The sequence below is a fragment of the Glandiceps talaboti genome, chromosome 23, assembly GCF_964340395.1.
Source record: "Glandiceps talaboti chromosome 23, keGlaTala1.1, whole genome shotgun sequence".
Lineage (NCBI taxonomy): Eukaryota > Metazoa > Hemichordata > Enteropneusta > Spengelidae > Glandiceps > Glandiceps talaboti.
The window spans coordinates 13313049-13340526 of record NC_135571.1 but is presented as its reverse complement, the minus strand read 5'-3'; the positions used below and the strand labels follow the sequence as shown (position 1 = coordinate 13340526).

Here is a 27478-nt window from a genome sequence, read left to right as displayed (position 1 = left end):
AAATAAAATGGCGCGAATTTAGTTCTTTATTTTACATTGAAATATTGATCTCGCTCCCTTTCAAGGACAACCAAACTTTATGTCATATCTCTTTCATCATACTCTCAATACTAAAATGTAACATATTCATTATGCTTACGTTTTAGCATTAGTTCGTTTTCAAACAAGAGTTTGCCAAGAAAATAAAGAATTTTGGGGAGACAAAAAAAATGTTAAAAATTGCTGCAGCTACCACCCCTACATGCTTTCGAAGTATACATAAACTACACAAAGTTCATTCAGAGAGATAAAAACATGGGTCGCAGTATCACTGACACACCTTTCAAGGTTTAATATATAGATCATTGATTGTATCCGACCTAGCACTAATCTTGCTGCTAGACGTTCGAAGTTCGCAGTGAGAACGAAGTTCGCAGTGAGGGCTTGTTGTTCCATCCTCGATAGCGATGTTCGGGCGTGTGTCGTATTCTATCGGAAGAACATCCGAGGTCTAGCAGATAGACTAACCTAGCACTAGACTGTCGACAGTCGCTAGCGCCTTTATCTATTTTATCTATTTATTTGTGGCGCTCCGATCCAGCGCAATACTACTATAATCGCATACTGATATCGAGGACCGAAACTGAGTATGCGATTATAGTAGTGTTCGGCCGGATCGGAGCGCGGCGACGACTTAAGTTTAGATAAAACGTAGGGAAAAAAGGCGTGAGCGACTGTCGACAGTCTAACCTAGCACCTGAATTTGACAAACTTACAACAAATTCCGGTACTCGCGGTTCATTGCTCGTAACTTATATATAAAATGTCATTCACCCCTTCTGCATTATTTTTCATTATTTCTGAATGCAGTCTGAATTCATGTACAACTTTGCAAGTAGAAACGCCGAGATACTGTCGCGAAAGCCGAGATTTTTAAGTACAGCCAATCTGGCGATCAGGATAAAAACGTAAACATGCACCACGAAGGTCAATTCAGGCAAAATATTAAACTAAGTCAAAATAGCAATAAACGATTAGCCGACATCTACATCGGATTTTAATCAGATTGAAGTACAGCATGCATGAGATTGGATAACAAGCATTGGAGAAAAGAAGAAAGAACACACACAAGACTCAAATCACACAGGACATCGATGACTCGTCCAGACACACATTCTATTCCACGCAATTTATGTCACAGTGCAGCTACGATGTTGGCTTGCAATTAGGGACACAATTCAGTAATTACAGGTGGGGGGGGGGAATTAGGTGAGGATCATATTTTATTTTGTCTCAATGTATTGTCTAACTTTGCATCATTTTGTGATTTACATATCCCACTGCTGCCACATCGGTTAGAGTTAGGGTTAGGGTTAAGGTCCGTAATATCAGAACACACTTTTTTGAAATCATTGCTGACAACGTAACAATGTAGTGAATTGCCAGTTGTGATGTGAGGAGAGGAGAGGAGTGGATCTTACAGGAGTAAAATGTGAACAGTTGGATAAGATATCAAATGTACACCTACTTGTAGTTAATATTTTACCTGTACATGTCAAACACTATAGAATACGTGTAGGGCAAGGTAAGAAGTGATTTCATATTATCAATACTCACTAAGTCAACAGTATAGTTTGGCAAGGTGATAACGTGTGGTACACACATCTAGTGTGCATCCCAAAAACCTGAGACTGGAGCAGACACTCTTAAAATGTCATCGAACTTTCTCAATTATGAAGCTCACAGAACCCATGCACCCACATACGAACACAATCGCACATAGAGACTACTGAAGGACACACAGGGTGAATTTTGTATTACCACAAATTCTCTTAACTGATACCAAAGTAACCTGTTATGCAAAGAACGTCACTTTTTGTGTAAAAAATAGGCAACGATTTATCTAGATATCAATATATTGTATACACATGGAACCTTGTACATCCTAGTGGTAAGAAGAGGAGCACAACTATGTACCCCATATCCCCGTTACAGGGTATATTTTTCACAGCTCTGCTACATTCCTGTGAAAAATATACCTGTTCCATGGATGTGCATACAACCTCTGTGCCATGATTGTTTTGTTCACCTCAGTACCATAGCTGTGCACAGCACACCTACACATCCATGTACCAACTTTGTTGAAATCGTACTCTTATCCCCGTTCCAGCTATGCTCATAGTTATGTGCCATAGCTGTACTGCATACCGCCCGTTGCAATCCTTTTGTTCACATCCCCGTTAAAGCTATTCTCACAGCCATACTGTACCATAGCTGTGTACAGCATACACTGTAGCAGTCCTTTTGTTCACATCCCCGTTACAGCTATTCTCACATCTATGTGCCATATAGCTATCCGCAGCACACACTCTAGGAGCCCATCTGTTCACATCCCTGTTACTGGTGTTCTCAGTCATGTACCATAGCTGGCATGTACATATTCCAAGTACCAGCTTCGTTGGCCTATACCCTAATGGTGTTATATTCACCATATTTACAGCCTTTTAATACTCATCTATGCAAAGTTACACCATAGAAAAAAGTTACACTTACTTAGCCAATCGTCCAGCGCCATATAATTGCTTTTAATACACAACTTTCTGAGTGATCGGATTTCTCAGAAGAAAAACAAGAAACAAGTATGTATAATTTCAATGTAAGGTCATAAAATAAAATGATACACCTTGATTGTAATCATTTATCTGACCGCAAACTAAACCTCTATAGTCACAGTCGCAGTACCAGGTGTATTGTGTCACCAGAAGAAATTTAAAGAAACACTCAAGATGGCCATTTCAATTAAAAGTGCTCATAGGTAGGAGAAAAGATTATCTTTATTAGGTTTTTGCATGACAATGTCAATAACCACATTTTCATAATAAAAAAACACAGAAAAAATAGCGACCAGTGATTAAGTAATTGAAAAAAATGTATTTACTACAATTTATTATTATTATAGACTTTAATTCGGACAACGACGTCCATATAAATATATGTTACAGAAAAGCTACATGACTGATGTTCTTAAATCTAAGAATCTTAACATATAAATTAAACAAAAAGTAACTTGTCCCATAATTCCACCATATGGGATCTGAAATACAGTAAATCACATGTACATCTAATTATGCTGTTACAACTTACTGAAAGTCGTCTTCTCAAACTAAACACTTGCTTTCTCATCAGGGCATTAATTATAATTGGAAAACTACCAATAATCATTATCCTGTCTAGACTGTCACTACATGTGCCTTGTCACTTTCTAACATGTTGAGACATCACATCAATCCTCAATAGCATGATTTCCATATATACTTTTTAGTTTAGCGATAAACTATCTACAGACCTACTGCAGTAGACGGGCAATCTCACCCACCAAATACCAAGGCAATCACTCCAGCGGTTTTTGGGTTTAAATTGTTTACACTTACACACACACACACACACACACACACACACACACACACACATTTTTCCATGCCTATAGCACTACTGAACCTAAAAGTTCAGTTGCGCTAAAAACGACCACCACACTAGTCATACGTTTAACGATTAATTTTAGCATGTAGATACCAGATTAAAGTTTATTCAAATAAAGTTAGTCTCATTTTGATAAGTGAGAAATGTGGACGTTTTTATCACACCTTTTAAGCAATACAAGTTGTTGTATACGTTGTTTTAGGTATGTAATAGTTTTTTTTTTGACATTACAATATCTACCATTTTATGTGCAGAATTTCAGATTTAAACATTATTCTTTCCCACGTAGGGAACATCTGTGTCAGTTTTGTTAGACAATGTTGGTCAGGTCACATTTCATATTAAGATAGTGTGCCAGGACACGGTACGGAGTGGTACATGTAAAATATCAGCGATTAAACAAACAAAGTTGGAATCTGTTATTTTAGCTGATGTTGACATGGAAATGATCGATGGACACATCATCCGATACTGTTAGTGTTGGCAGATCTGGTCTTCGACTCAGCTGCCAGAATTTGTGTCGTCACTGCCTGTAAGGTACACGAATTGGACCCGGCGACGTCTGCCTGCATCTGGCAGCGAGACGGTTGGATGCCGTAGACCTAGCATGGTGAAAAGTTCATTCCCTTGTGTTCTAGAAGTGCTTTTTTCGTTTAAAAGTTATGGTTTAAAATATTTTTCTTCCATTGAAGCTTGGATTTTATGAGAACCATTAATGTTTTCTTTCGTTTGTAACTCACAGTTTCGATATTTGTTGTAAACGTTAAAAGTTTTGGTTCCTAATAATTTACTGTTTCTCTTAGTCTAGTTCCTGACGAATGTGTGAAGATAACGTTGTGTAAAGATAACGTTATGTAAAATCGGTACACGGTCGTCAGGAACTACACTATCTATGGGAAGTTGAGCTGTGTTTTGTAGTGAAGTTTTTTGTATTTCTTAGTTATGCTTATTTTACTGGAAGTAAAATGTGGATGTTGAGTAATCGTGTGTGGCTTCATCAAAACTTCACTTTCTTCATGTATGTCTTAGTACCTGACTATTGTGTGCTGCTATTGTATCACTCGGCGTAGACTCTGTTAGTACAGACCTTGCATCGCTAAAATATGGGTTGTTTTGTATGTACTGATATCTACTCAATAATTGTACTTCAATATCCTTGTACTGTGCGCCCTTATCTATCACCGTCCATAGGGTTAACCTTTCGTTAACGTGTTAGGGGAAGCTCGAGCGTCGCACTAACACATCAATGAAAGGTTAGCCATGTGTGATCGATGAGGGCGCACAGTACAAAACAAACCACATTTTAGTGATGCGAAGCTCTGAGGACTGTAAGAGAGTCTACACTCGGTGGAGATGACTGGTCAGCATTGATAAGGGTCTCATATCCAATTACTTCTAATATTGTATCGCTCGTAAAAATCGTATGTGTATCCATTAAATTGTATTATGTATTTCGCCTTTGGTAGTATCTCCGCGACTACAGAGTCATGAAATAGTGTGTAAATAGGGAACTTGCAAACCCGTCATGTTGAATGTTGCATCATGGGAAATGTGATAATAAATACTATTGTAAACAATATACTGTTACATTGTTCGCAACCACGAATAATCAATTCATAGTTACCCTGACCATTGTGGGAGTTTATTTTTTATCGGTAGCTCCAGATTAGGTATTACGATAACCACAGAAAATCCCATAGTCCTTTGCGTCTGAGCATGCTCAGTCTGGATTGCAAGTTCCCCATTGGATGGTTAACGTCAACTCAAATCAGAAAATGTTAATAAAGCCACTTTTTGTCTTTTTTAATACGAAAACGAACGATGAATGTAAAGACATAACTCGAATTATAACTTATTTCACTATACAACAATATAATGGAAGATTTGTCCAGGTAAATTAAAGTTGAAAATTAAAGTATTGTGACACGAAAAACTCTGTTATTTAACACCTAAAACACTAGAGTAGAACATAGACCCTCCATGCAGGTGGAGGGTCTATGGGTAGAATGCCTGGGAAAGCTAATAAGTGGTAGCGTTAGCAAGCCTTTGATAAGCGTGAAAAACCCTCTACGTTACATCACACAGTATGCTGAATATATGATAATCACAATCCTCTGATTTGGATTGGCTCTTTCAATTTGAAACAATTCTCACCAGTGTACAGGGTATTGTGGAAATATCTCTGAAATTTCCAAACCGTAGAATCGTTACTGATGAGTTTCTGACTACCCATTTACATTGGTTCTGATTTCAGTGATTTTATGTGGCCGGGAAGGAAAAAGTAATTTTAGGAAATTAGATCGAACAAGGATGCTTAAAAATTAGAAGGAAAGTTACAAATTTTGCAAACAGATATCCAACAGCTAAATTTTACACGTGCTGTAAATTAAATACTTCACAACGTCAAATAATCATCAACTTAGATAGTTGATCTGTAAAGAGTTTTAACATGTAAATTTCTTTTGTTGCACACTTTAAAAAAAATCAATATCCTCATTGGAGTCATAACAGGTGCAACTTTTTCCCTTAGTTCCACTGTCAATATTCTGTACGCTTTCGATACAGTCGGTTATTTCAGAAATAGCTTTCTCCTTCCATCAAAAGTCACTGATATCTGTATTGGTAAAAATCGGTATTCAGAAACTCACGCCAGTAATAATTGTGTGGTTTGAAAATGTGGAAAATGTTTTCACAAACCGTGTACACTAGTGAGATTTGCTTGAAAATGAAGTGGTCAATGTCCGAGTGTACAAATCAGAGAATTGTGGGATATTCAGCTTATACTGTGCACCAAGCTGTTTCAATGACTTTGTGTATGACAGAACATACACTATAAAACTGGGTAGAGACATGTTCGCCATTGCCAGCGCCTCTAGACCACGATACAAGCCAACCCAAGAAATTGGAAATATCACGACCAATTCGTGAAACCAACAACCCAACCTTGCAGAAAGGCGCACAAGAAAACGTTTCCCTAAAGGAAGAAGTAGGTTTTAACAGAAAAGAAGTGAAAATGACGGTAAACCAAGAGATTATGTCAAGAGTATGTTGGACACGATGTTGACTACACGGTGTCCAGCGAGAGAGAGCATTATGGGAGAAAAGTGTTGCTATAGCTACCTGACCATGTGACCAAGACTGCTCCGCCCCTCAGCAACAGACTGCCATGTGAAAAACGTGCTTCCAATAATAAACGGGATATCTGGACCTGAAAAGCAGGGAAAAATCCGACTTTCTCAAGTCATGAGGTACGCTGAGTCCAGCCTAGCCAACTACAGGCACCCGGGGACGCGACGCCAGTAAGCTTTCGGCGACATTATGGGTTGTCGGTGGCCGAGCGCTTAGCTCGTACGGGTACTCGGGTTTCTTCCTGCGTCTTCAACACTAGGGCGCTGTTCTTGTGGCGACCATTCAACAAATTTCCGAATTTATTTGGACGAATAAAGATTATTGATAAAAAAAAAATTAAACATGGCATTCGTGAATTTACTAGTTGAAATGCTTAAGATTAACGTTTGGCATAAAAAATTCAACTTTTTGCTACGTCAACTCAACGTCACCTGGACATTCACAAACTCCGTAAACTTTAAAATTGCATATCATGTTAATATTTTGACGTTAATTTAAATAAGATGGCTATATACAAACTATCGACCACTACAGTACTAACCCTTTGTCCCATAGCTATCCGACCAGAGCTACAATCAATGATAACCTGTCGATTCCAAAAGCAAACACAATTAACCAACGCAATTTTAAACATGCAGGTATCCAAATCTGGAATTCTGTGCCCACAACACTGAATAAGAAAGACCAACAATAGACAAATATTTAAGGTGAAACTTAAACAGTGTTTTTTTAGGGAATAACTACATCTTCCTGACCCTTTAACTTGCCTCAATAACTTCCTTTCTGGATGCATATGCTGTTTATTTATTTATTTATTTATTTATTTATTTTTGCTACATCGAGAGAGTTTCTGTACAGTCTATTTCTATCATTTTACCACCAACATAATCTTCATCACTATTCACAGATGTATTTTTGTTCATGAACGTTTTGGTACACGGTCTTTGATTGGTTCCTCTGGAACTATTTCCATGACCCTCGCTAGAATTCTGTGATTATCTGGTGAAATACATTTCCATTTTCAATTCAATTCAATACAATACGTACATCTATTTTACTCTACTCTTAGATTGTCAAATTGTAGGAGAATTTTGCTCCCAAAATATAAAATAATATAAAATTCACGAACAGTTGATCTTAAAAAATCTTGCTTCCTTGGACGGTAAGAAGGTTAACTTGTCTGCGGTATGGTATAGGGCAAATTCAGGATACAAATAGTTTGGGATCCATTAGCTAAAATGTATACGTTGGTGCCGTGACTCTAACTCAGTGCTAAGCACAGTCACTTGTGAGCTAATATTCTATTCCAGAATGGTAATATTCTAGTTTAGGATGACCACAATACTAAATAATGACGTCATTAGGTATATACAATATTTCAAAAGAAAAAATACCGTTACCGGTTACTGTTCCGATTTTAATGACGTCATTATTTAGTATTATGGTCATCCTAGACTAGAATAATACCATTCTGGAATAGAATATTAGTTCACAGGTGACTGTGGTGCTAAGTCTCGTCTACTACAAGAACTAACACAGTAATGGATCGCAAACCGTTTTCATCCTGAACTCGTCGTCTTTTCAAACTTTTTGTTGAAATCTGTGAAGTCCTGTGGTGTGTTGCACTGATAATGTTTTGTATGTTTTGTAATCTGACGAGTCTGTAGGCTATTCCAATTAGAATATGAGAACACAATTCCATTACGAATTAGCCTTACTTACTTTTCTGTTTCTCGTAACCTGACCGACCCTTTATTTCTTCACGCTGGCAAATTGACGCCCTCTATGGTAGGATTAGTACGATTGCCACTCAATGAGCGCGTATCTTAGCTAACATTCTCGTTTATTGCTAACATTCAGGAAATTTAATAAAACACGAGTGGTTAAAAGTTTCGTTTTGACTGTCATTACTATGTTATTCAGACTATTAAAGCACAATTATGAATTGAAAGTATCACCAACATGTACTCATACACTTATTACCTTTTTTTTTTACTTTTGAAAAAAAAATGTTAACTGACCAACCAACTCATCATTGTTGTGGTGTTACGATTTAGGCAACTTGCAATCTAGAATGAGCATGCTCAGATGCAAAGGACTACGGGATTACTGTAGTTATCGTAATACCTGATCTGGAACTATGGATAGAATAAACCTCCTACACTGTTCAAGCTAACCTATGAATCAACAGTCCACACCACGTGATACGATCTAAGCCAATCACTGAAGGTTATATGATAATGATGTCTTATAAATGATTATAGTCTATAACAATAACAGCATGGACACTTCTTGTTTCCATCATTCTAGTGTCCATGGTCATACCCTAGTAACACTAACAAAAGGGCACTATACACAATATCAAATTTAAAAAAAAATCAAAATGGCGATTTGTTTTCATTTATATGGCCTAAAAGTAGTATACTGTTATCGTTAGTAGAATTGCAATGACATTTTAATGCAATATAACAGTTCACTACCAAGTTTATCTATACCTCTGTCAGAAAACGACATTTTACACCTCTGTTTGATTTCAAATCTAACTAACGTTATCTAGATTCAACAAAATATGGAACTAGAAATCTACCAGCAGAAACAAGTTAACCACGTGATCAAAACAAACGAAAGTACATGACTACTTTGGACGTTGGGGGCGCCTGCAAACTTACAAGAACCGTCATCGATGGACGCATTCACACGATAGTTGTTCGCTTTCGAGTAAGTGCATCCTTCGATATTGTTTTTCGGTTTATAAGGAAGTGGACAGGTCAGACCACCGGTATCATTGACAACGGATGTAGCACGTTTCTTTTTAGAAGGTTCACGACCACCAAGACAGGCAATGATTTCAGAAGCTCGATCTCTTCCAGTAAGATATGCTCCTTGTAGATAGCCATTGTATTTCTCATGGGTAGCCTCACCAGCGAAGTAAAGTCGACCGCCAACTGCTGCTTTGAGTCTCTCGAAACATTCAGGTGTAACTTCTGACGGCCAGTTGCTGTAGCTACCCAACTGAAGATGATCTATACCCCACTTTGTGACGTAGATGTCGTCAGGGTCTGGGATCAGGTCACCATAAAGAGTTCGTAACATTTGCATAACCTCTAACTTTGTATCATCAACAGGCTGATTTTCAATTCGGCGGGACTCGTCACCTGTGACTAACAAAAGTAAGATTTTTTTCTCAGCAAGCGCCGTCGCAATCACGGGATAGTATCCCCGCCGTGCACTAGCAATCAAAACCCATTCTGTACCATCCCAAAATGGAATCACATCATCAGCAAACTTCAGGTAGATTTTCGTAAACCATGCCATTCGAAATTTGAAAATTTCATACATTTTCCAGTCAGGTAATGGCGGGAAAAACTCAACCTCGTTGCTCTCAAGAACTCCTATACTAAATGTACATAAGGCAAAGTCTGCAGTGTATACTGCACCGTCCTGTGTAGTAACGGTTATCTCATCATTGCTGGTCTCCCAGTTAACTAGTTTGACCTTTTTATTGGTCAGTATCTTATCCTGAAACTGTTCTGCTGAATCACGAAGGAAAAGGTCAAAACCTCTGGTGTCAGTCACGAAAAAGTCTGCTTGCGGGACTGCATCTAGAAGTTCTAAGACACTGTCTAATGACGTCAAGTCTGGCGGGTCGGCAAATTCGGCATCATATTGAAAGTATTCAATCACGTGTTCTACAGCTGTTGTTGGATTCCAGCCTGCATATTGGAGACCGGAACGAACTGACATGGTTCTGAGACAGTCATCTGCGCAAATTTTTTTGTAAAGCCTATCCAACGTATCAGTGGTTAAAGAGAGTCTTTTAGCTGCTTCCTTTGCTTCACCCGTCACATCTTCACCCCTTTCTGACCTTGTTGCAAAGTTTTCAAAATCTGACAATACACCAACCAAGTCATATTCATTTCTCAAAGTCCATATCATGTTGTCGTTAGCGCCTGCAAAATGGACCCAGTTAGCCCCCGGATGTATCGTTGTGCCATGGAAATCCATAGATTTCAGTCGACCTCCTATCTGGGCGTCTCCCTCGAGGACTAGAAAGTCAGAAACGCCATTTTCAAGTAACGTTTCAGCAGCTTTGATACCACTTACACCACCTCCAAGAATCAGCACTCTAGTTTGGTCCCCATCAGTAAAATAGGAATTGAACAAAATCATCAGGAAAATCATAGGAGGTATCGACAAAACACCCATTTTATGGCTTCGGGTATGAAACTGAGTCCAGGCACTATTATAAAATTGCCAGTCAACTACGTTCCTCGACCCAGCTTCTAACACCTTACCTGACAGGTGACATGGTACTCCAGGCCCCTTAATGTATATTCAACGTTTCCTGGAACAAAGTATAATATGACGTCAGGCTCCTCAACGACTAAGAAGTGAACTGAGGTGTAACAGTAAACAGGGTAAGTAATATAGGGCTAGTCATTTAGAGTGTTGTAAACGGAGCTCGTCAGGAGCAGAATTGGGATACCAATCATATTATGAGTGGCAACGTTAATGTACAAACTATAACTCAAATAATCTATGACTGGTAGTACTCTGGGATTAATTGAATATATTAAGTAAGCTTTAGGGGGGCAATACAAGGGAAGTGGTAGCTGTGAGATATGAGCCATCCTTTAGGCACAGTTTTAGTTCAAGACTTTTGTAAAACGTGTCAACATACATACATACATACATACATACATACATACATACATACATACATACATACATACATATACATACACACACACACACACACACACACACGTACGTGCGTGCATACATACATACATACATACATACATACATACATAAACACACATACATAGACACACACACACACACACACGTACGTGCGTACATACATACATACATACATACATACATACATACATACATACATACAATGATACATACATATATATATACACACACGTACGTGCGTGCATACATACATACATACATACATACATACATACATACATACATACATACATACATACATACACATAACATTCTCGGCATTTCTGGTAGTAAACTCAAAAACTATATTTGGTGACATCTGGGAATTTGTTAAGCAAGGTAATTTAATAATTGTGACTAATTAATATTTTATATATTGAATCAGCAGAATTCGAAGTGCAGAACAAAAGGGATCGGTTCAGAAGTATAAACCAGTGATGTCATTATCTTCCACAACAGTCTGACCACAAGCAGTCAATGTATGTGCAAACACACTCGTAAATCAATTACCAATTACCAAACCAAGCCGGATCAATATAACTGATGTATTTACAAAATCTCAAAGTTACTGATGATAAGTTACCGATATACACATTTATCACCAAGAATAATATATATATATTGATAGTAGTAATCAATACCAGTGTTCAAAAAGCTGAAATAAGTCTGACTGGACTTTTCCTTTAAGTTGATATCAGTAATCAATACAAGTGTGCTAAAATCAGAAATAAGTCTGACTGGACTTTTCCTTTAAGTTGGTAGCAGTAAACAGTACAAGTGTACTAAAGGTAGAAATAAGTCTGACTGGACTTTTCCTTTAAGTTGATAGCAGTAATCAATACATGTGTGCTAAAGGCAGAAATAAGTCTGACTGGACTCTTCCTTTAAGTTGATAGCAGCAACTGTATTGCAAGTTAAACACTAAAGGCAGAAGTCCGTGGTTACGTTAGTTATCATCAACCAACTTACAGCTTTGTTTTTGAAAAAATGGAAGCTGTTTTTAGAGCTAAAAATGAGCATGGTAAATGCTAGCTAACAATTTACACATCTAAGTAAGATATACATGCTGTGGCTAGGCAGACGATACAGGCCGCCAGCCTCGTTTTCAGATATGATTTGGTGTCCATTTTGCATCTTTCCAAGTGACAAGGAAATTCGACGTAGCCCCAGGAAAGAACGGGTTTAAATTTATATTTATGAATAAAAAAACAAGGTGATTCTGTTTCCCGAACTTGCATCTAACCATTTGTAATGCCAAGCACGTATGATGATTTACACGATAGAACTAATACCTCCCCTTTGCGATGACTTTCCAGTCACAAATAGCGAGGGCTCTGGTCTGCATATTCTTTCTGTATGAAGACGTATCTTGCTGTCACACTACCACATTTGTTAACAAGGTACGTAGAGCTTAGACCCTTATATTACTTTTTACCAAGTGGCATTCCTATAAAGAACTCCAAATATTTTGTTATAGCAATAATAATACTAACAACAGTAATACTACTAATGATGATAATAAAATAAAACAAAATAAAATAAAATACAAACGTTATGCACTTTCAACTCCTTTATCTCATTTGCATGGAAAGAAGAGAAATTAAGGTAGTTTTCATGTGCAGGATAGAAGTCTTAGCTTCTATGCAGCTTTGTCTGATAATTATATATATATCTCTATCTGTTGCTTCCTGCCAAAGGTTTCAAGCAATCAGTAAGGGGCCATATTGGATTTTTCAAATTGAAAAACAAAAGCATTTTACTTAATATGCACCTCATTGATATGAAACTGTTTATGGTTCAGCCACCACCCATGATGACAGTAACGTCTAAGTTCATAGCAAAAATAAGTATCACATATATTTACACTGTAAAGTGAGACATGGCTGGAGGCCGCCATTTTGTTTACAATTCGGAAAGGAAGGAATCAAAATATGGCCGCCATTGATGGCAGCGATAGATTACAGGATATTGCTGCATAGGAGCATGGATATAAGTCTATATGTCAAATAGAATGACATTTGTTTAAGCCTGTACTTCGTTATCAACCAGAGAGGCTTCCATGCTTTCTGGAATAGTAATAATTGCATCTGAATAGGTTGATTGTGACGAGTTTTGCTGGCCTTCTGAGTCACCATTTCCTGCTTGTACTTGGCCAGAGTTTTGAGCTGATTGCCCTCCATGTGATGGCATTTGTGGATTTGCTGGGATCAGTTGGTCAGTTGCCAAGGGAATCTCTTGTTGCTGTTGTTGACTTTTAGTATAGCATAAAGAAATAATTCCTTTCCGTCTACTGCAGACTACTCTATAGCAGAATACTGCTGTGACGCTAGCAATAATGGCCTCAGCAAAGGCAGTTATGGCGAGTAAAGAGTTTACTGCAATTCTGCCATCCTAAAGATGAAATCAAAATGAAAAGTTACTATCCCTCCAATCTGGCCAATCTAGACTTGATTATGTAGACAGACTCTCCTTAAGTGAGCCTCCATAATCCATGATTCCTAGGCTGACGAATAAGTTGTTCTTATTATTTGACCCTGTAAAGCTTTTGAGAATATAAATTTGGAACGAAAGGCCATTGGAGAAATTCATCCAAATAAATTTGAATTGATTTTGAATTCTAATGAAAATATTACTACTATTGAAACAATTGAAATACATATTAAAATAGTCACTATTTGCATTTCCCATCTTATCTAACTTACACAAGACATAAAAACTGATTATAGTTAGATTCTACCACATCTGTTATGTTCAAGTTAATTTTAACTTGATCTTGGCCAGAAGATCAAAATGTAATTTCAAAATCTGTGTTTGTAACTCAATACATATTGCAAAAAGCATACTAATTGTGTAAAATATTTTTTATTGTATATACAAAACATATTTTGAGCTTTTTGCACTGTGTATTGAGTTACAAACACATATTTGGTCTATGTTGTTTCATATTAATTTTTCAAGTAGGAAGCCATAATAAAACTATTTTATAATTAAAAATCCAAAATAAATATCTAATTCTCATTTCTATAACCACTTTAAGTAGTTTAACTAGAAATTGGTAATTCCACTAGGTACAGAACAACTATAAATACATATATAAATACAGTGAACATTAAATCATGGATGGAACCCAAAAGACCTTTGTTCATTTTCTGGTCAGGGTTTTAAAATAGGTAAGATATTTCGTGTACGATAAAAATGGCAGTAAACATTGACATTGTTTGCGCAATTCATACTAAACAATTATTTCTTAGTTGCGACGAATGAATATAGGGTAAGCGACGGGGTCACGTCGCAGTTGCTACCAAAATTGCTACATGCCATGCACGAGATTTCAATCTACACGAGACCACGAGACTTATAAAACTACATTTTTTCGTCAAAACCTATCGTTTTTATTACCCATTTTGTGCACCAGCATGTGTTTAAGACCTGTAACGCCAGCTGGTGGCCGAAAACGTCGTGAATCTACGATCTGTAATTTGAGCGCGAGGCAAAATCAATTTTGGTGTCAAATATGTGCAGGGTCAAAAGATTTATATATATATATATGAAACTAGCATATATCCTTACCATATTTGAACATATGTATTCAGTGCTATTGCCTATCTGGTAACAATCAAATTCAGGAGGATAAATGTTGAATGAAAAAACGGGTTGTGAATTGATAATTGCAGCACCAATTCCCATACCTAACAGTACAGTTCCACTTAATGATGCAGATATGATTGATAGTACCATACACGTTATAATCTGTATAAAAAAGCAATCGATATTTTAGCACTATCCGAACCAGAAATTACAATACAAAGAAGTATAATATCATATATACACTTATATATTACTTTCAAACATGTTTTTTGCTCAATTGAGAAAACAACAGGTGAGAGAAGATGACTTGCCGCAACGAGTCAAAGACACGTGTTTTGGTGACAAAGACCAGCACATTATTTCTGTACATTATGTTTGAACTCGGTTACTTTGGTTTACACAACAGAATTAACCTCCAGAAAATACATGTACATTACCATTTTCATTATAATAAATATGTCAAATTTTTTATAATAAGAGTAATTTGTATGCACGACAATCGACAAAAATAACTTAAAGTCAGATATAGTTTGACAAAAATAGAATGCACATAATCTTATTATGCACATAATCTTTATCATATACTGGGTATATGATAAATTCTTTCTCAGGAACACAATCACTTATCGAGGTGCACAATAAACTGCGAAATGATATATCGGTAAGAATTAACAAATAAGTACTCACGTAGCAATTAGCTCTCTTTATCGATGACACAATTCCAAAGGACCCGGTCACAATAAACTACAATTGTAAAATAATACACATATAAGATATATAGTAAATAAAGATAAATATAATATGCAGTCATCGGACAAATATTTACTGTTTGAACCCAATTATAGACTTAATTCCTTTGGTGGATATGTTGTCACACATGCCAAAACAAGTCTTTACAACAAATTATGACAATGATGTCTGTGCTGTCTCACATACCACAACAGGTCTCTACAACAAATTGTAACAATGATGGCCATGCTGCCTCACATACCACAAGTCTTTACAACAAATTGTAACAATGATGGCCGTGCTGTCTCACATACCACAAGTCTTTACAACAAATTGTAACAATGATGGCAGTGCTGTCTCACATACCACAAGTCTTTACAACAAATTGTAACAATGATGGCCAAGCTGTCTCACATGCCACAACACAACAAGTGTTGTAAAACACAAATTGTAACAATGATGGCCGTGCTGTCTCACATGCCACAACAAGTCTTTACAACAAATTGTAACAATGATGGCCATGCTGTCTCACATACCACCACAAGTGTTTACAACAAATTATAACAATGATGGCCATGCTGTCTCACATTCCACAACAAGTCTTTACAACAAATTATAACAATGATGGCCGTGCTGTCTCATATACCATAACAAGTCTTTACAACAAATTGTAACAATGATGGCGGTGCTGTCTCACATACCACAACAAGTCTTTACAACAAATTGTAACAATGATGGCAGTGCTGTCTCACATACCACAACAAGTGTTTACAACAAATTGTAACAATGATGGCCATGCTGTCTCACATACCACAGCAAGTCTTTACAACAAATTATAACAATGATGGCCATGCTGTCTCACATACCATAACAAGTCTTTACAACAAATTGTAACAATGATGGCGGTGCTGTCTCACATACCACAACAAGTCTTTACAACAAATTGTAACAATGATGGCAGTGCTGTCTCACATACCACGGCAAGTCTCTACAACAAATTATAACTATGATGGCAGTGCTCTCTCACATACCACAACAAGTCTTTACAACAAATTATAACAATGATGGCCATGCTATCTCACATACCACGGCAAGTCTCTACAACAAATTGTAACAATGATGGCCATGCTGTCTCACATGTCACAACAAGTCTCTACAACAAATTGTAACAATGATCGCTGTGCTGTCTCACATACCACCACAAGTCTCTACAACAAATTGTAACAATGATGGCCATGCTGTCTCACATACCACAACAAGTCTTTACAACAAATTGTAACAATGATGGCCATGCTGTCTCACATACCACAACAAGTCTTTACAACAAATTGTAACAATGATGGCCATGCTGTCTCATATACCACAACAAGTCTTTACAACAAATTGTAACAATGATGGCCATGCTGTCTCACATACCACAACAAGTCTTTACAACAAATTGTAACAATGATGGTCGTGCTGTCTCACATGCCACAACAAGTCTTTACAACAAATTGTAACAATGATGGTCGTGCTGTCTCACATGCCACAACAAGTCTTTACAACAAATTGTAACAATGATGGCCATGCTGTCTCATATACCATAACAAGTCTTTACAACAAATTGTAACAATGATGGCCATGCTGTCTCACATACCACAACAAGTCTTTACAACAAAGTGTAACAATGATGGCCGTGCTGTCTCACATACCATAACAAGTCTTTACAACAAATTGTAACAATGATGGCCGTGCTGTCTCATATACCACAACAAGTCTTTACAACAAATTATAACAATGATGGCCATGCTGTCTCACATGTCACAACAAGTCTTTACAACAAATTATAACAATGATGGCCATGCTATTTCACATACCACAACAAGTCTTTACAACAAATTGTAACAATGATGGCCGTGCTGTCTCACATGCCACAACAAGTCTTTACAACAGATTGATTGATTAATTGATTGATTGATTGATTGATTGATTGATTGACTGACTGACTGACTGACTGATGCTTGATAGTAAACAATACAACTATGTACATATATCATTTTGAAATGCTCGGCTGAAAAAAACAATACGTAAAAATTAAATGAGACAAATGCGAATAATCCAAGAGTTTACCAAAATAGACTAAATGAGTAGTTAAAACCATTAGAGTAAAGCATTACAGACACATTACAAGCACCACAGAACTTTCCGAAAAGAATTACCCATATTTTGATCAAGATCTAGACACTGTCAAAACAAACGGTGTGCCATCTGTTCCTACATGGAGACTGCAAACTGGAGATACACTATACACAAGAATGCAGAATCACTATATATATTATCACAAATCATAAAAAACAACAAATACGCACGAACCAGTACCAATTCACTTCAACGGACTATCTCACTCAATCAAACACTTCAGGATTATAAGAATAGAAAAATATACACACCAGATAAAACTTCCGGCAATTACATGAGTCAATGGGGATGAAAACCCTAGATAGAGATATCAATGGTATCAATCGAAAACAGTAACATACCAACCAGTAATCACCAGTATTCAACAGCTGACCGAACTTAACAATTATGCAAAATGATTATTATTCCAAAATAATAACATCAGCTGTGTGACAGAACTTGATTTCTTTGACAGAATTGGAGACCCACCGATGAAGAGGAACTCAGTCTCTTCGAAATATTTTTCTAGATATATATGTTCACGATGATGGTACTTACAGGCAGAAGCTCAGTGGTATAAATATATATATACTCGGTGAGTATTAATCTGCTAAGACAGTGCTCTATACCGCAGTGGCAGAGCGTAATAGTTTATATATATATAGTTTATAATAGTTTATAATAGTTTATATATATATATATATATATATATATATATATATATATATATATATATATATATATATATATATGAAAGGACTGCATTATTACTTTTGCACTCATGTATATATAATATATATAATACACACACTGATATATATATGTGATTCACGATTATAGTACTTATATATACATGTATTATATATAAATAAATATCATACATGTATTATATATATACTAATATACATGAGTGGAAAAGTAACAATGCAGTCCTTATCAATCAGTGTAATCTTATATATATATATATATATAAATATATATATATATATATATATATATAAATATATATATATATATATATATATATATATATATATATATATATATATATATATATATATATATATATAATACTCTGTATGGAATCGATTTAAGAAATTATAAATTACTTTCTCACCAACACTCCACACCACTGTCCCGTCTCACCAAAAGATAGTGCTGATCTTAATCCAAGTCCTGCTGATCCAAGAACTATAGCGATTACACCAAAGGTAATTTGACCAATGCCGAATGTAAATGCTGCCTTCTTGGGGAACCCCTGTTTTAAAACAGCTTTCCTATGAAGAGCAGTGTCAGTTGGTGATGTCGTTTGTTGCATGGATGTTTGCAGCATGGCATCCAGTTGTTCCATTGTGTACACCTATAACAATGTGCTTGATATTAAAATATTGTATTATGACAAGTCAAAATATATAATACGTGAATTTACTAATTTATGGATAGAACTACGTTATGTTGAATATCTAAGTTTGACCATTATTGTGCAATTATTTCTTACCAAGCAATTGTCAAACCGAATTAAACTTCTTGGTGGATAAATTTGCTGCATATTAATACACTGGTGTTATTCTGCTTAGTTACATTTACTAAATTATATTTTGGTGATTCCCATTTCTTATGATATCATATAATATGATAGGTCTAGCATATGATAATATTAAGGGGTGTGGAGCTTTCCAAAAGAGGGCGCTCGATATTTCTGCGCCGCCTTATAATGAGTATATTGTACTCTTTCACAAAGTAATACAAAATCATTTCATTTCAATCTCTTCAGAGGAGTTATATTCACTGTAGAATGTCCAATTTGTTGCTGTATTGAATATTGCATTTAATACCAGCTAACCTGGCTCAATCTCAGCCCACTTTATGATTCCCCACCCCCATGAGCAATTTCAATTTTGTTTATAATTACGTCAACACGTTCCTTGAAACATTTTTTCTTATGGCGTCTGTCTAAAATATACTAGAAGGATTCCTGGAGCCCAAGTCGGTAATAGGGAACTTGCAATCCAGACTGAGCATGCTCAGACGCAAAGGACAATGGGATTATCTGTGGTTATCGTAATACCTAATCTGGAGCTACCAATAAAAAAACCTCCCACAATAGTCGGGGTAAAATATGAATTGACCATTCGTGGTTGCAAACAATGTAAACGTATTGTTTACAGTACCAATTTATTAGTATTTATTATCACATTTCCCATGATGCAACATTCAATATGGCGGGTTTGTAAGTAAGAGAATTCACAACAAGCGGACAATAGGCAAACTACGAAGAGTTCAACACAATAGGTTGAAGTTATTGGGACCGTGGTCTGAGGTAGGACACTGTGAGCGTCGAATCAGGCAATCACCAACTTCTAATCGTGCGATTCACACTTACAAACAATAGGCTTTGCACATCTGTTTTCTATCATGGTGGTCTGAGCTTCAATCTAAGTCATGTACTAGTACTTGATTAGGGTAGATATATAATAGTACATGTACTTCTAGCCATGAGTTGGCTACCTCATGGAATGCATCAGTTTACGTCTGATTGCATTATGTTTAAAGGAGAATACATTTTCATGATAATATTTGATAAATGTGTGCTACGTGTATTAAGCACTAAGTGATACAATTGATGAATACAGCTAACGATATTATTACATTTATTTCCCAATTTAGTAATGCAAACTAACATACATGAAAGGGGGGGGGGCAATTTCAGTTTATATCTGGGTTATTTGATGTAATTAGAGCCCATACGTATGAATGGGCCAAAACATCGAAAATGACGCACGTTATAATAATTTTAAAAAAAATTATGTGCCTGTTTTGCCTTTGTTAGTTCTCTACAAGTGTCCAATGAAAAGTAGACATAAATTATAACCATATATAATATGCTTTCACTGATAATGTCACATGTAATATATTAACACTCAGTCAATCTGACAGGGTCAAGAGAGGTCATGTAATACTAACGTTAAAGTCTGCCAGTGCTATATTTGAAAGGTGTTTAGACGTTAGGTTATCCTAAACCCAACCCAAACGCAAACCACACAAACACACAGACGCGCACAGACACACAGACACACACAGACACACACACACACACACACACACACACACCAACTAATTCAGTCGTACGCTTCGGTTACTTCCTGGTATGTTATTTCTAAACAAAAACGTGACATACACTAACGGTTTTTTAACAACTTGGATAACCCTTTGGAAATGTGGTATGCTCTACACGGTTTGAAATTATACAAACCAAATCAATATATTTTGATTATATAAAATATGTACATGCTTGATACATAGGTGATCGATGCATTAACACTAGCCATCGCATATTCAATGTTGATTACATCTGTGACCTGATTCTAATTGTGCTTCCTGGTACGCCACATTAAAACGTTACACAGACACCGACACAGACACAAACACAAAGTAAAAGTGTTTGAAACATTATCCTCGACATTACATTAGATGAGATAAATCAAGCTATGTGTCGGTTTTGCTATATCAAAGCAGTCAGGACGTATGAGGTAAATGGGGTGTGTGTGTGGTGAGGAATTGCGAAAAATGAAATCCTGAATTACTTACCTACACGTGTGCATACGGAACTGCGCATGCGTTGAGAAAGAAGTGCTAGTGAAATGTTATTGAGCTACGTCATACCAATAGATGATGACAGTCATCACCACCACTGCCATTAAACTAGTCACAAGTCATTATAGATGTACCAGAAAATATGGAAGCATCTCTAATTGATAATGAAATATAGAAATATATAAAATATACAAACTAGGTTTTGTCTTGATATTATGGAAATCTAACCAGTGGAAATCAATGAATGCTGCATGTACACAGAGAATGGGAAAGCACAGAATGGAAAAACACAGAACGGAAAAACACGCAGAATGGGAAAACACGTGCAGAAAGGGAAAACACAGAGAATCAGAACAAATCAGAGAAACAGGATAAATATGTTACCTGTATGTCTATGACCTCAGGATTTTATAGTTCACTTACAACATACTTGTGACATCGTACAAGTGCAGGATGTGTGCATAAATTAAATAAACAAATAAGGAAACGAGCGGCAAGTACTTAATGCAAAATTTTAGATAAAGCGCTGCTAATCCATTTACTGTAGTTTTAAAAAGGAAAGCAGTTGAAGTTCCAGATAGATTAGTTTTATACGTTGTCGTTAGTTGACTATTCTCTCGCATTCCATTATACAAACGTACATGTACCCTTTAGACACACAGCGCATTTCTTAAGACGTTTAGTAAATACTATCAACAAAACCAGGCCCCCTAAGTTACAAGTGAAACTGTGATTCCTAGAATCGAATTTAACGATGACGTGTATGCTTTACTAATTAAAGGACGATTACAATTTGTGTTACTTTTACTTTGTATTGATTAAAAATCTTGTATATTTCATAAGATCTTGATACCTGTATCACGTGACTGTGAAATAGTTGAATATATGTGTTAAGCTAAGTGGTCCTATGATGACATACTTTCTTTGTACTCAAACACAACTGAGTGTGGGTAAATTCAGGTAGGAAAATTTCCCGATTTGTTCACATATACCCTTCCCCGATCACCATATAGTCAACTGTATCTTTGTTTCTATAATATGTATTGCAATGTTTGATATAACATGTCTTCAAAGGTCTCAATCGGTATATAATTCATGTTGACTTGCTTGACGTTTGAATGTGACGTGCGTTTGTTTAACGAATGATTTATTTTATCAAAAACACAAAGTTGACGGGGTCAGACGTATTGTGGGCATGCTCAATAGAGAGGTTTAGACACCACAGAACGTGTACGCGTACGGAAGCAGTATCGTGCAGGCGTACACCCTTTGCTATGCATTCAGAACACAAACGTGAAAGACACTGTACTGTGCAAGCGCACGTTGGCATCTTCTGTCGTGAAGGCAAAGCGCATTTTCGGTATTTTTGCAATATTTCCCGCATCGATGCAAACGGAAAACAGAGCAATTAGTTCAAAGTAGATGCAGTACTGTAGCAGTTTCACTACATCGCTCTCGGTCATTGTTTTTATTTGCAAACCTTGTGTTCCGAATGCATAAAAAAAATAAACGTAAAATGTTTTCACACAACATAGGAAAGAATACAAAGAAGTATTGGAAATAAAAACGAGGCTACAATTATGCTAGCTAAGCTTAAAGTTATGTTTCCGATTGATATAAAAATACGACATTTAAAAGAAGAAATGATAGAAACAGTTACATGTAGCCCGCCATTTTCACGCATCGTCTTGTGTCTGATACAGAATGTATGTGTGGGTTGGTTCAAATCATGTGACTATGGCGCTATGCATATAGAACACACGTAAATACGCGCATTGAAACCTCTCTACTAGCTCAAAGTGTGTGTGTGTGTGTGTGTGTGTGTGTGTGTGTGTGTGTCTGTTTGTCTGTCTGTCTGTCTGTCTGTGCGTTTCTGTGTGTATTAAACCAAAGGCCTCAGCACAAAAGAATCACTCATATGCATGTAACACCATTTACAAAAGTATACAGATATGACACTCTTTACTTGGAATGTCCTTAATGTCTAAAGTTGTGATTCTTAAGAGCTAATTTTATATTTGCGGAACCGTTTGATAAATAACAATATAACTGATATACAACAGCAGAAATATGTCCATGTTAACGTACATATGTCTTCCTCAAACAGCTTCAACATGCAACACCAGCAAGTCATTCCGCAACCCGTTGTGCAACAACCAGTTGTCAACCAGGTTTATGGCAAACCTACTGTACGACAGGGATTTGCTCACAAAACAGCACTTGCCTTTGGTATTTGTCAAATGATATGTGGTGGTATTGCCATAATTCTTGGATCAGTTGGGATTGGGCTTAGATCATATTTAGCATATCCAGGGACTGGACAATGGTGTGGAGTCTTGGTAAGAATTGCATTTGTGTATATGTGTCCTTACTGAAAATCGATTAGGTTTGAAATGGGGCAATGACTCATTGGCATAATAATTCTTTTACAAAGCAGAGGCTACAAACCCATGCTTAAATTTCTATAATGATCTAGTGATCACTTGTCCCAATTCTGCTAAATCATTTTGCCAAGGCTCTTATTATCGTAGAGAAATCTCTCATTTATTTTGATATGATGTAAGTTATCAATATCATCAATTTCGCAATTACAGTTTTTAAAAAAAACAATACGTTTACATAGCTATATTGTGTAGTTATCAAACATTTACCCATTTGTATTTTTGTAACAGTTCATTGTGACTGGATGCTTTGGAGTTGTGTCATCTGTTAAGAAAACCAATTGCTATGTAAGTCCTTTTCATTCATTTACTGCAATCACTAGGAAGTATATAATAAAACAGTCTTCAGTAATTACAAGGAGAAAATCAGGCCCGGGCAGTTATGACCCTTCGCGATTCTGTCCTGCTCAAAATGTGACCCGTTCTCAATGTAATTTCTCTAAAACGTGACCCTTGCCCGTTACATTTCGAAAAACGAAGATTTAAATACATGTAAATGCTGCCAGATGTGATAGGGACACTAGTCCCCGAATCAATGTTTTAAAGACTTAATCTCACCGCTGCCACCATGTTCCGAGTTTTAAAGGTATTGGTTATTTCCCAACTTCAACCTGGTTCACTGGAATGATAATGGCATTAATCAATATCTGTGTTTGGATCTCATTGACTGAGCTGGAGGACAGCAAATTAACTCACAAACACTGGATGGGCACTCTGGATATTGTCAGAACCAAGGCTTCCTAATGAAGGTTTTTTACTGGGTTTTTGTGTAGCTATTATACAGAGGATGAATGTATTCCCATGTTCTGACTGACAGAATATTCTTAAATTACAATGTCAGATTACATTAATTCTACAACTGAGACAGTGTGCATATGAAGACGGTAGATATCCAGAAAAGGTGCAATTTGAAAATATATTTGTATTTGACGGTCTCAATTTGAAGATTACTGTATTGATATTGCTGTGTCAGACATGTACAATTATATATTATTTCCCAATAATCTTCTTCCTTGCAAAGGAAAATATGAGTTACCTAAGGGGCCCTTGTCACTACGAGTCACAAGACGAGTAGTGACAACCCTTGGTTTAAGAGTATTATCCAGCTGAGTGAAGAAAAATATTGGGGAACAATATAATTATATCATCGCCAGTAATGTTTTTTAAAACTTAGGGAAAGTAAAATCAATATTAAGCGGTTTGACACATGTGTATTTCGAACACTACACAACAAATGATATAAACATGTGTTGTCGTCACATAACGAGCGTTTAGTGTGATGTAAAACTACCAGAGTATATTTTGTTGATTCTGGCTCATACATGGTATAATACGATATATGTCACAGTCATAATTTCTATTTTTTCAGATCATCACGTCTATGGTTTTATCAATTACATCTGCATCATTAAGTGGAACCGTACTGTTAGGTATGGCAATTCGTGCTGCAATTTATGACTCCAACTCCAACCATTATGATGATTGTTTCTATGACGCCTATGATTACATATGCCCAAAAATGGTAAGATATTGATATTTATGACGTTAATTTTGATTCTACGCTGTGATGTGTTGATGAAGAAGTGCTCAATTGAACTTGACAAGACCTTGAAGTCGGGATCAGTGAAACCCAGGAAGGTTAAAATATGGCAATCAATGACAATATGTGTACGTTTTAGGGGAATATGAAATGAAGTGGCTTTAGACAAGCAGTTATACAAATACATGAATTAACTTTAGAGGACTTCTAATTAATGGTACACACACCACTTTGTGGTCAATTAAAAATCTGATTTTTATTCTGTCTTCAGAATGGACGAATCTCAGAGAACTCGCTACTTGCAATAACTGCATGCGGTGAGACTGTTATCGCTATCATCACGTCGGCATTCTGTTGTCGAGCAGTTTGTTGTGGACAAAGACGAGACATCAACTTATATTATGTGCCAAATCAACAACAGCAGATCCCCATGGCAACTGTTGAAATGGTTCCAACAAGCATGCCAATGCCACCACCAGGAGTAGCTTTAGGAACTCAAGGACAAAGTATGTCTTCATGTCATTTATCACCAATTAATATGTGATAAAAACTATGAACTATAAAAATGTTTTATCGTTCATAGATTTTATCACATACTTATTACATCTAAACACCCCAAATTATAATATAAATGTGATAAATGTTACATGATTTGCTTAAAAGTAATTATTTCAATATCATGTTGAAGAGAGAACTATTTCTTGCTTTGATATAATTTGATCTTTTACCACGTTCGATCTATTTTGCACAGGTGGTCTAACATCCCCACAGCAACAAGTCGTCACCAATCAGTTACATGGCCAGATGCAGCCAATTGCATGTGCTCAGATGTATCCACAGCAACAGATGTATCCACAGCAACAGATGTTTCCACAGCAACAGATGTTTCCACAACAACAGCCAATCATAGTGGCACCAGTAACTCAGCCACCACCATCACAACCACAACCGATATCGATGCAACCACAAACTCGGCCACAATCTGGTCAAGGGAACAGATCCCAAGACCAGTCCACTATCCAAGGACAACCAGGAGCCAGTGGTTCCGAAGACAAACAAATATCCCCACCGCCAAGTTATTCGGATACTACGGTTACCGAAAATATGGAAGCATCTCTGGTTGATAACGAAGACGTGCAGGCTTAAACAAAGCTTATCCTATAACACGTGTAGAATGATGCTGTGATACTACGTAAATAGCTTCTTTTTCAACTACAAATTCAACAGGGAATTAAGGTGTCCTCCAGTAACCATCCCATTCTAATTAAACTTAATTACTATGCTTAAAATGTTGAAAAGTATGGATTATTGAAAAAGTTGTAAAATAAGGAACCTCCAAGCATACCAATCAGAGAGCGTTGTGGGTAAGATATTGTACAGTGCCGGTGGGCTGGGTGTTGGATGGGTTCGGGACTCTTGGAATATAATTCTTGAACATGTACTTGCTTGCTTGTAACAAAGGTCGAATAACAAGTGATCGGATTTCAAGTATCGTATGGTTTTTAATTAGTGAAAATTAAAACATTATAAAAGATAATCTGTGGTATCTGAAGAAAAACAAGAACAATGACTGACAAAAGGCTAAGCTAGTATCAAAAGTCTCCTTGAATAATTAAATCATTGCATGAACTGTCTTGAAATGTTATCATCTTTACATACAACAATCTCTGTATCTTAATTACAGTGTTTATCCAGAGAGAGAAACGTACTGGTTCATCATCGGCATTGACACTTAACACGTAGCTTATTTTAGTGAATTCATTTGTTGATACATTTACATTTAACAGTTTCTTAGCTGTATTCTATATATTTGGTATCATTGAGATACATTTAGATTTAACAGTTTCTTAACCATATATGGTATTTGGTGCATTCAGAAACAGTATAAAAGGTATTCCATATATGGTAGGTATTTGGTGCACTTAGATTTAACAGTTTCTTAGCAATATTCCATGTATGGCATTTGGTATACATATACACTTAGTTGTAACAATTTCTTAGCGGTATTCCATTATATGGTGTTTGGTATCACTTAGATGTAACAGTTTCTTAGCGATATTCCATGTATGGTGTTTGGCATCATTAAGATACATTTAGA

General features: G+C 36.4%; 3 protein-coding genes across 3 annotated transcripts; 1 reads left to right on the top strand and 2 right to left on the bottom strand.

Moving 5' to 3' along the window:
- Positions 1-7507: 7507 nt before the first annotated feature.
- On the bottom strand, positions 7508-10794 carry LOC144452772 (uncharacterized). The gene is made up of 2 exons (XM_078143924.1): positions 9258-10794; positions 7508-7587 (listed from the first exon to the last, which is right to left on the bottom strand). The coding sequence occupies exons 1-2, from the start codon at positions 10792-10794 to the stop codon at positions 7508-7510; spliced, it is 1617 nt and encodes a 538-aa protein (XP_078000050.1).
- A 1115-nt stretch (positions 10795-11909) lies between these two features.
- Positions 11910-19162, bottom strand: LOC144452960 (uncharacterized). Its single transcript, XM_078144195.1, has 4 exons — positions 18923-19162; positions 15607-15663; positions 14902-15081; positions 11910-13722 (listed from the first exon to the last, which is right to left on the bottom strand). Exons 1-4 carry the CDS (start codon positions 19154-19156, stop codon positions 13354-13356), a joined length of 840 nt encoding a protein of 279 aa, XP_078000321.1. The 5' UTR covers positions 19157-19162; the 3' UTR covers positions 11910-13353.
- Positions 19163-22334: 3172 nt separating this feature from the next.
- Positions 22335-26989, top strand: LOC144452825 (uncharacterized). Its single transcript, XM_078143989.1, has 6 exons — positions 22335-22359; positions 23507-23738; positions 24072-24128; positions 25210-25362; positions 25652-25886; positions 26132-26989. Exons 2-6 carry the CDS (start codon positions 23514-23516, stop codon positions 26524-26526), a joined length of 1065 nt encoding a protein of 354 aa, XP_078000115.1. The 5' UTR covers positions 22335-22359; positions 23507-23513; the 3' UTR covers positions 26527-26989.
- Positions 26990-27478: the final 489 nt, after the last annotated feature.